At 44.4% G+C, this 13,282-nt stretch overlaps 1 protein-coding gene across 2 annotated transcripts in view; it reads left to right on the forward strand.

Moving 5' to 3' along the window:
* The first annotated feature begins 389 nt into the window (after nt 1-389).
* Nucleotides 390-13,282, forward strand: part of LOC124777077 (putative inactive carboxylesterase 4) — a 70,418-nt gene continuing 57,525 nt past the window's right edge. For both annotated transcript variants that reach the window (XM_047252353.1, XM_047252354.1), the window contains exon 1: nt 390-598. In XM_047252353.1, the coding sequence (XP_047108309.1) occupies nt 467-598 (132 nt within the window). In that variant the 5' untranslated portion in view covers nt 390-466. The remainder of the gene's footprint in view (nt 599-13,282) is intronic.

The raw sequence follows: 13,282 nt of genomic DNA on the forward strand, positions 1-13,282 counted from the left end.
GTACTATTGCTGTATCATAACTGGATAATGATGTTGTATAACTCTTCTCCTCCTCCTCCTCCTCCTCCTCCTCCTTCTTCCTGTTCTTCTTCTACCTTCTCACCCGAACTTTGACGATGATTTTGGCAGAAGCTTTTGTTTCTGACAAATGCACGACCGTTGAACACTTCGTATCATTGTGCGTCCTTCAGCAGTACTCTTTGAAGCTGTGTAGGCCGAACTACTACCGTACAAGCAAAGTGTGATCAGTCCCTCTGCAGCCATTCTGACAGTGGCTACGCCACAAGACACTTCCCGGCAGCAGACAAAGGTCGCTGCCCCCTCCACCGAGACTCGGCTGCGGCTGTTGCGTAACGGCGGGCTATTTACTCTCCCATGAGGCTGACACACTGAGCGGCGCTGTCTCGGTAGCAGCAGCGGCGGCAGAGCGCAGTTCCCGACGCTCGGCTGTTCCTCCGCAGGCAGGATGCACGTGGAGCTGTCGACACGTCAGGGAGCGCTGCGCGGGAAGGCCGTGCTGTCCGTCAGGGGGCAGACCTTCTTCAGCTTCCAGGGCATTCCCTACGCCAAGCCGCCACTCGGCGAGCTGAGGTTCAAGGTGAGAGACACTGCACAGTGGTTATCGCTCGCCGGCTTCTGTGGAGTATCTTACGACGCTATCACTATGTTCACGTGGTCTCCATAAACGGATTTCGTAATTTCGCTTCTGATTAGTAGTGCAAACACTCCAATACTTGATCGGGAAATGTGGGTGTGGCTGCTGGTTTTCCGCTTGTACAATCCTGCAATGCTTCCGTGTAAAGATTCTACCAGTTGTGACCGGTTGTTAAAAGCTGTTAAAATGTTGGTTAATGTGGCCAAAGTTATTTTCTGTGTATTACTGGATTTAGCAGTAAGTTGATCATTATCTTCGTTCAGCTGAAAACAACCGTTCCATTTTAATGATATAGAAAGGTGGTTCCATAGATTAGGGAAATTGAATGTGAAAGAGGGAGAAAGGGAACTATTGATGTCAGCTGAATTTGGACTTTAAGTGGAATCAGTGGCGACGTGAGAAAATGTGTGATAGACGGGGATTCGTACTCAGTATCTCTTCCCTGCAAGGCAGTTTGCGTTAACCACTGCGCCATCCAAAGTGTTCAACGCAGTTGCGCAGACTATTTCGTCACTCCCCTCGGCCTGCACACATTGGCACATAGCGCCACCTATACGCAGTCTCAGTCCATGTCCTCCACGCTCGCTACTTTCAGATTCCCGCAGGAGGTCAAATGTAATTGTGCATCTGCACTTGAGGTGGTGGATTCTTTGCCCACTGGGGCATGTTTACCGACTTAGCAAATTCGAACTTCTTGGTGTGACTAGGGCCTCCCATCGGGGAGACCGTTCGCCGGGTGTAGGTCTTTCCATTTGACTCCACTTCGGCGACTTGCCCGTCGATGGGGATGGAATTATGATGATTAGGACAACACAACACCCAGTCCTTGACTGGACAAAATCTCTGACCCAGCCGCGCTTACCACTCAGCTACCGTGGGCGGACAAATGCGTGGTAATAACGGTATACCCACCGTAGGTTTGTTCGTAAATTACTGTTGCTAATCTCGCATGTAGTAGAAGAGCATGTCATGGTTGTTGTTGCTGCACACTGAACAGTACTGAAGTGGTCTGGTTTCTTATTCATAAAACTTTCGTGTATATTTGCAACGAAGAGAACAATGCAAACAGTATAGCTACCAAAACGTTATCTCATAAAATCAGTCGCCAAAAATATCTGAAACTGTATGATTGTGTTTTAATTAACCTTTACCAAAATAATCAGAAAACTTAAAAGTGTATACTAAATTGTATTAGGCAGTGCAGTGAACAGTGTTTACAACGCGTGACGTCATAGTACGCGGCACACAGTTTCAACCCTCAAAGCTAACAACGTAGAAAAATGGTTAAAATGGCTCTGAGCACAATGGGACTTAACATCTGAGGTCATCAGTCACCTAGAACTTAGAACTACTTAAATCTAACTAACCTAAGGACAGCACACACATCCAAGCCCGAGCCAGGATTCGAACGTGCGACCGTAGCGCTCGCGTGGTTCCAGACTGAAGCGCCTAGAACCGCTCGGCCACAAAGGCAGGCAACTGTATAGAAAGTCTACAAATCGATCTTTGAAAGAATAAATAACCAAAATGTTCTTGTGAAAACCCCCTGCAAATTTACTTACGCAGACTGACTAAATACAGAAAATTCCAGACGTTAAAGGATGTACACGCAAATGTAACACTGCATTGGAAGAATAAGATTGTCTGCATAAGAAATGAAATCTGGACCGATCTTCACCTAAACTGAACTGGATATTAATTTTGAAATACAACGCCTACCTATGAATAATCCGATTATCTTGACTGTAATGTTGAACTGGCCCTAACAAATTTCATGGCTTACCTGTGGCGACGGAAACGCGGTATTGCTCGAAAGTGATGAACATTAAAATACAGCGCAGCAGCAGACCAGCTAAAAGAAAGAAAGAGAAAGCCTTGACCCGTGCAATGCAAGAACGTGCAACTACTGAAGCAGATCATGCTTCAGTTTTAATCACCGTATTCCACGATGTGCAATGCTGCCACGCACTATTAGAAAACCAAATTTTCGTGAGGAGACAATAGAAAGTATTGCACTTATTAAACGATTCAAATGAGACTAGTATTTGAAACTTAAACTCTGATTCTTTACTTAACGATTACAACCATCTTCACAAAAATTACTTCTTTATAAAAACGTGGCTGTGCCAAGAAGTTAATTACCGAAATGCTAAAGGAATGGTAAATCTGTAACTTCCGAGTGCAAGCCATGTTAGCGTGATCTCGTTTCGACAGTCACACTGACTAGCCCAAACCATTATCGAAAAATCACCGGAGTTTACATTTCACGGACTCATCACAAGAGCGAGGAAGCAATGCAGCGACAACATTACCCGATAATCTTCTCAAGTCAATCTTTAGCATGTAACATTTACGAAATTCATCACCGTCTGCATGTTTACCTCTCTGCTGTTAGAAATTTTCAGAGCGCTTAGTGGCATGAACAACAACCTACTCACTTACTTCTCACAGGCTGGTACTGGCAACAACGAAGCTATTGAACACCGCAGAGAGGGAGCGAGGTGGCGCAGTGGTTAGCACACTGGACTCGTGTTCTGAAGGACGACGTTTCAAGCCCTTGTTCAGCCATCCAGTTTTAGGTTTTCCGTGGTTTCCCTAAATCACTTCACGTGGACGCCGTGATGGTTCCCGTGAAAGGGCACGGCTGGCTTCCTTCCCCATCCTTACCTAATATGATGGGACGGGTAACCTCACTGTTTGATCCCCTCCCCCGATCAAACAACCACGGGAGAACTTCAAAACTTTCCTGTCCGCACGTCTCGTACAAATTTATTAGCTTGGCGACGGCAGCTTAGATCGGATTACTTGGCTTGTCGCCGGCCGATTGTCACCTTTCCGTTGATGACAAGCTTCAAAGACATTGACTTTTGCGCGCTTTAATTTTCCGGAAATCCTCTGGTTCGCCGTATCGTTCCACAAACTCGAATTTCTTTTTCAAGTAACTTCTCTGCAAGTTCTACACTGTTATAATAATTATCCATGCAGAGGTGATGCCACTTTCGATCAGAAGGTGTCAATAGTTCCATCACTGTTTTGTCTAAAGGCTGTCCAGCGCCGGAATATATCTTGGATGAGGAAATGTATCCCGTACTCGAATCACACAGCATCCGAATGAGTATGCCGTATTTCGCAATTTTCGATGGATTGTGAAGTTTAAAAATTAACCGTCCACGCCACAGTATCATTCCCTCATCAATTGAAATGTTTTGACTTAGGTTAAACGTTTCTTTAACCTTTTTGGAAAAATAATCAATTACGAATTGCACTTTGAGAAGCCGGTCGGCACAACCAGTTTTTGTTGCTGTCGGAAAAATGTAAAAATGATAATATTTGTCTGAATCGGTGGCGGGACATCGTTTTGCGAAATATCGGTGTGTTCATCAACGGATTCGTTGACCAGATATCATTGATCCTTGCTTTCCTTACAGTTCTCATAAGGATAGTAAGCCCAAACCATTTTATAAGTTCGGGTCCCGTAACGTCGACTAATTTGGCATTTTTTAAATCCAGTTTCCTTCTATTGCAATTTTGACTGTAGTACTTTTTGGTTTCGTTGCTGATATATTCAGATAGATCGTTCCCAATCTATAATTGTACGATATCCCCGACGCTCTGTGTGTCTTTGGGAAATATTTTTGGACCCGGGAATTCTTCAAATTTATTACTGGTCCTCGGTAAATCGAAGTCTGACCTCTGTGCACTGTCTTCTTCATCTGATTCAACCGATCAGTTGGCAATCGTAGCGTTCGCCGAATTCTTCTTGGACGTATTTCACTCTCTTCCTACGATTCTGTTTCACTTTCATTTTTTTGATATCCAATGTCTTCTTCCCAATCGGCCAAGTCGTCCGGAACGTCAGACTAGACGTCCGCGCATTCATCGTAAATAATCCTATTGTCTCTTTCGTCCGCCATGATGAAAGGACACAAGTACTTATAAAAACAAAACACCTGTTAACATGTGTGTAACGTATTGTTACCTAAACAAAACACCAACACAATGCAAAAGATACTACCGTGCTGTCGCCGGCCTCTGCGCGATACTATGCAGACGACACCACTGTGGTGTCGCCGGCCGTTGACCGCTATTTCGCGCACGAGACCACTGCGGTGCCGCCGGACGGCAATCTGTTCGGGTGAGATTTTCTTAATAACCGTTTTTGCGTGATCAGCACGTAAGTATAGAGAAGGTCTAAGGTAACTGTCCTTGAGCCACCGCAATAACACACACATTAATGTGGCCGCGTTAGACCCTTATCTATATAGAAGCGTGACGTGGACTGCAAATAAATGCCTCATTTGTATCTCACGCTGGCTTGCATAGCACTAAAACAGAACGTCATTTTCGATTCAGATATGCCGGTATTGTTGTTGCGATGGTGATGGAAGCCAGACACTGTTACCACCTGATATGCCACAAGACCATATGAGTAGATAGACGGGCGAAAGAGATTTAAGGTTTTTGGTGGCTTCTTTGTCACCCTGCCGCTTTTCTATTTTTTTGCCTCATTAGTTTTCGGTCTTTTGGCAGGTTTAATGCGGCCCGCCACGAACTTCTCTCTGGTGCCCACCTTTTCATGTCAGACTAGCATTTGCAACCTACGTCCTCAGTTATTTGCTGGATATATCCCAATATCTGCGTTGGTCTACAGTTTTTAACCTTACAGCTCCCTCTACCGATGTTTTACATATATTCCTTTCCTCGTTCCTTATCTTATCAAATGGTTCAAATGGCTCTGAGCACTATGGAACTTAACATCTGTGGTCATCAGTCCCCTAGAACTTAGAACTACTTAAACCTAAATAACCTAAGGACATCACACAACACCTAGTCATCACGAGGCAGAGAAAATCCCTGACCCCGCCGGGAATCGAACCCGGAAACCCGGGCGCGGCAAGCGAGGACGCTACCGCACGACCACGAGCTGCGGACTTATCTTATCAGTCCACTTAATTTTCAACGTTCTTCTGTAGCAACTGACCTCAAATGCTTCTATTCTCTTCTTTTCCGGTTTTCACATAGACCACTTCTCACTGCTATACAGTGCTGTGCTCCAAATGTGTGAAGATATTCTCAGGCACCTCTTCCTCACAGTAAGATTTATGGCTAATAGAAGTAGACTTCTCTTGGCCATAAACGCATTGCTTTACCGTGCTAGTCTGCTTTCTATCTCCTTCTTCCTCTGACCGTCATGGATTATTTTGCTGCCTAGGTAACGGAATTCCTTAACATTGCAAGACTACACTGGGCTTGCGGTTTTATTTTCTTTTTTTTGGAAGGCGACAAGCGACTATGTGTTACCGCCCTGACAGCAATCACTTTAACTAGTAAACTTCCCACTTGATTAACTGCCCCATGTGTCTGCTAAATTGATTTTCCCCTTTAACTGTGTTTCTTGATGATAGCTTGCATTAGAGGTTATTCATTTATCAGAAGCTAAAGTAACTTGAATGCTGAAATAACGTTAATGAAATTGCGGCCCTGTCGTTATTTTAGTCAATTTTGATGGGTAATTAATGTATCAACACAGCACTGACCTTTCATAACAATTATGACTAAAGTTCATTGTTTAAAATAGGATAAAAAATAGATATTAAGCGTGATGACAAAATATAAAACATGAACTGATGTCATCACAAATATGCAACAAACAGTTAACACTTCCATTTATGGCGGCTGGTTAGGAAAGACTAAGGACTGTCAGATTGAATCATTTACTCTGGCTCAAAATGTGGATAACGCAAGCCGAAATTATCTAACGCTGAACAGAGTTCGATGGATTTATTCTACACAGAAGTTACTCTACGTTGGTGCAGCTGACACAAGTGGCGGGATTGTAATCATATTTGCCATAACAAGCTGGAGCAGCAATGCAGTACCGCTTTTCTCGATGTGCAGCGCTGTTCCAAGTGACGGTCGTGGTTTAAGCATCTGCACAGCAGCGATGTGTGTTTCCTCTAATTCGCTATCACGGGAAGAAATTAGCAAGGCCACAGCTGGTGATCGCAATTAATCTCTTATGGAGTCCATAAATCTCGGCAGATTCCAGCGTGTGACTCTCCGAATCTCTGGTTATACCATGGACCAATTTGACTCACTGATATGGCAGTGCACACAAGGAGATCAAATGCCTACGTGGCAGGCCTCTCACAAATTAGACTGGCCTCAGCACAGCTGGTTGTCCAAGATGACTCAGGTCTAAACGCTCAGGACATGTGTCCCAAGTGCAGCCCCGTCATAACAAAGACCTGAATTCTCTCCAGACCCGAGTCTTAATCAGAAGACCAAGTTCCTTTTCTTCTCCCTTTGCATCAAACCTCAGTAAACTCCACAAAAGCACTCCTGCAAACCTCCAGAAGGGTTTCATGCCAATCACAAGACTAGACAAGCTCCATATTTCCCCTCTAACTCCTCTTCTCTACCCACTGGCCAGTCTTAATCAAAGTTAACAATATTCTTCTTTTTTCAGGAGAAGCAGCCAATCCCTACTCGTAAATTCCTGTGCAGAGAGGAGGAGCTGTTGTGCTGCCACGGCCACTATAGGCAGCGTGTTTTTAGTTTCCTAAACAACACTTTTATCATGGAGATCATTATCTAGGCGGCTTGAACATTACCAAGGGTCACAACTAAACTAAGAAAAGTGCTTTTGTGTCCCAACGTAGACCATTTCAGAATTGCAATAAATGTTACGTATCTTCTAAAATTGTTTTGAAGGCCTTAGGCTTCCCACAAAACTCTGCAGGCAGAGGGAAGACATCACCTGGCGGCTCCTTCAATGATGTTCCGTCCACAGTGAACATGGGAACTCGTGAATTTCTTTTGACCACCGTCCCTGTTCACAAAGGGCATCTTCGGGGCTGTTGTAACGCATTGGCCGGGCGGCCTAGATGTCTCATGTGCCCCAGTCCCTGCTGTGGCAAGAGGCGCCTAAGAGGTAGGTCCAGGTAGGCTGTTTTCTCACCTCTTCGACGAAATGCATTTCCTGGATACTGATGCGAGAAATTCTTGTGGCTAGCGCTCTGTCCCCGGGAAGGGCTTAGAGATGTTTTTTTCCCTAATAGATGCAAGTGGGTTTCAAGCCCCAAACGTCCTCTGCAAGAGTTACTTTTAAATGACTAAACTGCTTGCTTGTTCTCAACTCTGGAAAAATAACATTCGAAGGAGAGCCACCATAGAGATCCCACATTCATTAACAATGTATATGTTCCCAGCAATGCTTGCGCTCGCCGATACCTTCCTGTTGTCTCACAAAAACGATGTCTTGGTGTTAAACCAATATTAAATGGCACCCCCAAACGTGGAGAATGGTGAGAAAGTGACGCGTCCTCTCTAAAATTCATCTACTTCGTGGTCAACAATTATGATCTTAAAATCCGCGCTGTTCTCATTTAGGGTATATCCCATGATTTTCACCTTTCTCCAATTTATTTTCAATGCATATTCTTCACTCACTAGACCATTCCATTCAAGACATCTGTAACTCTTCTTCACTTTCACTAAGAGCAGCATGTCATCAGTGAATATTATCATTAATATCATTTGACCTTGAATATTAATCCCAGTCTCGAACCATTCTTTTATTTCCATCATTGTTTTTTTGGCATACAAATTAAACGTCAGGGGCGAAAGACTATATCCCTTTCTTACATCCTTTTTAATCCATACACTTCGTCCTTGGTCTTCCACTCTTATTTTTCCATCTTGGTTCTTCTTCGTACTTTATCTATCTCTTCATCTGCGGCTTGCGACATCGGCATGTGTACATGAAACATCGTTCTCAGTGTTGGTTTGGTGCTCATTCTCCTATGACCAATTCTAGCACTGAATTCACTCTATGTCGTACCTTTCTGTTCATAACGAATCATATTCCAGTTATATATTTTTCTGCTTTTGTTAATATTACATTATACTCGTCAGACCATTTCACTTGACTGACGCCCATTGCATGTCGATAAATCATTAGCATTTCCCTTTTTAGATTTTCTAGCTACTGTACCAGTTCAGACTTCTGAAATTCCACGCCCCGTCTCGTAGAACATGATTCTTTCGTCGTTTATTCGCTCTTATTCTCATGGTCATCTCCCCTTTGTCAGTCCCCTCCCGGAGTTCCAGATGGGGGCCTAGCCCGGAATCTTTTTCCAGTGGAGAGACATGACACTTTAACGGTTACAAGAAGCACGGCTGTGGATATTATGTGTCTTTAATACGGTGGTTTCCATTTCCATCTCCATCCGTTGATCACTGCTGATTCTTCCGTGTCTTAGGGTCAGTTTCCCATTCCAAAAGCAAGATAGCGTCCTGAAACTCTGTTCACTCCTCCGTTTTCTTTGACAAAGCCGTTGGTAGAATGAGGGTAACTTGCCGCCGTTGCTGATTTTTATTCAAAACTTAAGGAATGACGGCGTTCGAACCGTGGACCGAGGACGTTTTGATTACGAATCAAAGACGCTACCAGCTTTTTAAAGTTCTATTATAATGGAACCTTCCTGGCACCCAAATCGAGGTGTGGAGGGCAAGTGGGCAGGGTTCGCAACGCCAGACCTGTCCGCTATGTACCATTTCCTCTCCAGGAAGCAAGGAAAGCGCATGGAACGTGGAATAGAGGTACAAAGTCGTTTCCCTATTTTTATATTCAAAACTTTTTATTTGTTTCATTTTATTTATTTTTATTTTAGTTTTTACTTTTTTACGAAATAACCAAGCTTAGCAAGACACCAACGTCGCGAGGAGGGAGCAGCAATTCGCCACGTATGGTGGGACTATTGAACGGACAGTTTGTTGAGAAAGAGTATTCCAATGACCAGAGACCAGAGAAAAACCGGTAACCCCCCTCATCACCCAATTGCAGGAACACCCCAAGTCTAGGTGGGTTAAGAATGACACTACAAAGAAAATCAGAGAAAAATTGCCTCTGTTGGGAATTGCGGACAACTGCACAATGTCGTTCACTAAGTGCCAAAAATCAAGTAAATTTTTCTCGTCGTCCTCAGGCAAGTAGTGAACTACCTATGCAGAAATTCACTTCACGGGATCGTCTTCGTTGGAAGGAAGTACCCCGAGTACGGGTGAAGAAGCAGATGAGGTTATATCTGATGAGAATTTGTACGTGTAATTAAGGCCAGCATCTGACTCACCAAGAGCAAGACACCTATCGCCGGTCCACATACCAGGCGATGCTCGTCTGTGTCCAGAACTTCACAAGCGACACACGGCGGTGTGTCTTCAAGGTGCTTAACCGACATACTTGACTCCTATTGACCGTAAAGTACGATGCAGACAGGACGTCAGTGGTATGCACACTGCTTGCCAGACGACATTCCAATCGACGTGAGAATGCTACCCCTCATTAGGTGACCTGTTCTGGTGAAGAAAGAAATAGATCGCATTTGTCGACATTACGTGCGGCGGCAACATCGCAGTACAGACATAGCTTAGTTCAAAGAAAAAATGGCGAAAATAAAAGAAGGGAGGCTGGACGTCGAAAGTTGGACGGGGGCTGAGAGCGAGCGTGGTTCAAGGGCCTCAGCAACAGGCTGGTAAGGCACGTAGGACAACGCCGCCACAGCACCATTTTAGAGCTGACGAAAAGGGCTAACGCTCTGCCAGGGACATGATACAGGGCTGAACAGCCCCTGAACGGCGGAGAGGGTGAGGTCTTGTACGATGTTGAACGTGTGAACCCAATGCCGCAGCATGCTATGGTCCGTGGATGGCGGAATGAGGAGTATATGTGCCACGTGGGGGATACGTGACGTCAAATATACATTGACATACTGTGTCCATTGCAAGATATCGAGGGCTCGTAAAATTGATCTTGGAGCCCAGCTAGTAATTGGGATAGTAACTGTCAGCAGTTGAGGGCAATCGTGCACCACAGATACTTCGCGAAATCGAGTCCCAAGCATCAGTAGCCACACGCAGTGGAGCAGCGCTATGAGCACCTATAGCCACAGCGCTCGACTTGCGGACGTTAAGACAGCTACCAGGAGATTCCCACCCAATGACTCCCTGACCTCAGCACTGCTACGAAGAAAGAGGACGAGATCGTCCGCATAAGCGGTGCAATAAAATACGTAGCTACCGAGAGACATCCCGGACAGGTGTTGACAGAGGCTTCAGAGCAACAGTTCCATGGCGAAAGCATACAAGAGTGCAGAGAGCAGACAGCTTTGACGCACCGAACGATGGGTCGAGATTGGAGGAGTGAGAGGGCCACTGTAGAGCACACGAAACAGACGCTTTACGTCGTCGACGGTAGTAGCAGGGCATCTGATACTGCGGAGCACTCTTTCAAGATAGTTGCGATCGACCCGATCGAACGCCTTGCACCCGCAGACCATGGGTGATTCTGCCGCCGTTCACTCCGACATCCGGCACTAACAAGTTTGCTAAACTGACTGCGGTACATAGGTCAATTCTCACGAGTGACTATGAAATATTCACAACAGATATATACTACTGGCAGAAGCATATAGAAAGAGAGTACAGTGGAATTGAGAGCACTTTATATCTGCTATTCGATGACGTTCTGCTTACGTCCTTAGAACTGAGCGTGATCAGAGTACTTCAGCTTTTGCTTGAAATCTCGTTTGAAGAACTGTCGTGATATAACTTTCATAAGCGCTCACATCGTAGCCGATTCCGTTGCTAATTAGGGACGATAGACTTTTACGTGAACATAAACATCAGTGCTACCCGCCAACCACACTTTTGCACTTAGAAAATAATCCAGTCCAATCCTAGCCAAAGTATAAGACCATGTTTACTATCTGCATGTCCTCTTTCTTAACAACCGTCTGTACATAGTACATAATAAGTTGCGCCTGCGTTTTCACGGATGACGTAACTATACAGTATGTACTTGTCCCATTCATACTAAACTCTCTGCATGACTCGTAGGTTGCAAGTGCTGCTAAATATGAAATGTCTTCAATTTTATCCTGTGTACTAATTTTCACATATGTTTTCCAGAAAAAAAGAAAAATAACGGGTAGAAATAGGAGTACTGAGAGAGAAATATGAAAACGTATGTGAAATGTTACTAAACATAAATTTACAGGGATAAAAATCAAGAAAAAGGACAGTAGTCGAAGACTGCGCCATAGAGGTGTAAATTCATTTGTGAAATACCTCTAACAATGATTTCGTGGCCTCAGTATATTATATTCGGAAAGGCGTATTTAACAACCACTTGGAAATGTATGTTTACAAAAGGACGAGGATTCTTGGGCCGCAAGATCAGGATTTGGCTACTGTAATTGATCTACCATGAAAATGTAAATGCAAGAAAAGCTTCGACGATGGTCGCAGTAGCTTAATCTCTGAGAAAGAGACTGTGACCTCAGGTCGACTAGAGGTCCTTTGGTTATGATGCGATACATTCAAATCCTACCTAGCCTGCTGCACACTGAGTGAGAACGACTACTGAAATCGTAGCTGTGGTGACAACTCTTACGTTCAGTTTCGTAATCAGCTGTTGAGCTCCGTCGACAGATGACTGCTGAAACTACATCGTGGTTCTTTCTTGCTGAATCTTATCGATAGTTCCTCCAAGAGCCTGCCTGCAAATCAGCACTCTGTCAGTGATCCCAACTGAGAGAAAAAATAAAGTCTGCTGTATTCTGCGAGTGGTTGCCTTCGAAGTCTATGAATCACACTACTGATGCTGTTGGGTCCTTTCTCAGGAACAGTTTCTTTGGTCAACTTCAGCTGCCTAGCTGAATGTGTCTGCTTATAATGATGGTATTGAAACGTTACAGAGTGGCTGTCAGTGGTTGTAATTTGATAGTTGTACCGCTATCATCATGGGAACTCCTGATTTAATAGCCAGGTGAAGTAGGGCAATATCAGTTTAGGTATTTAATGACTGTTGCAGAGGTCAATTGTAAATTGCCTACAAGTCTTTGAAATACTCAGGCATTGTTGTGTATTGCTTTTTAGAGCCACTTTCAAGGTACGTGAGATAACGGAAATTTATCAGGTTGGCAGTATTGCGATTTGAATCCTGCATTTTACAGTGGCTGGCCCATTGTGTCAACAACTGCGCTTGCTGATTTTTGAGAGTGTTGAGGCTGAAAGTGCTGTCTCTAAGATATACAGAATGTATACAGAATTTTGTGCACTGTCTGAACACAGGAACACAGCAACATGGTAACACAATAACGCGGAAACACAGCAACATGGCGACACAGCAACACTGAAACAAAGAAACACAGCAACTTGAGAACATGGGAACAGAGAAGCACAGAAACATAGCAACACAGCAGGAAGGACAGAGGGCAGCATGGCAGTACGGAAATATGGAAACGTGAGATCATAGAAACACACACACAGAACCACAAACAGAGGCTCGCACGTTATATTGACACATTTGTGTATATGTGTATTTTATAAACAGGGTGTTCCACCTAACTCTGACACCTAAAAATTTTTCGACACGAAAGAAAAAAAAAATGGTTGAAATGGCTCTGAGCACTATGGGACTTCACTGCCGTGGTCATCAGTCCCCTAGGACTTAGAAATACTGAAATCTAACTAACCTAAGGACATCACACACATCCATGCCCGAGGCAGGATTTGAACCTGTGACCGTAGCGGTAGCGCGGTTCCAGACTGTAGCGCCTAGAG

This window comes from Schistocerca piceifrons, chromosome 2, assembly GCF_021461385.2.
Source record: "Schistocerca piceifrons isolate TAMUIC-IGC-003096 chromosome 2, iqSchPice1.1, whole genome shotgun sequence".
Lineage (NCBI taxonomy): Eukaryota > Metazoa > Arthropoda > Insecta > Orthoptera > Acrididae > Schistocerca > Schistocerca piceifrons.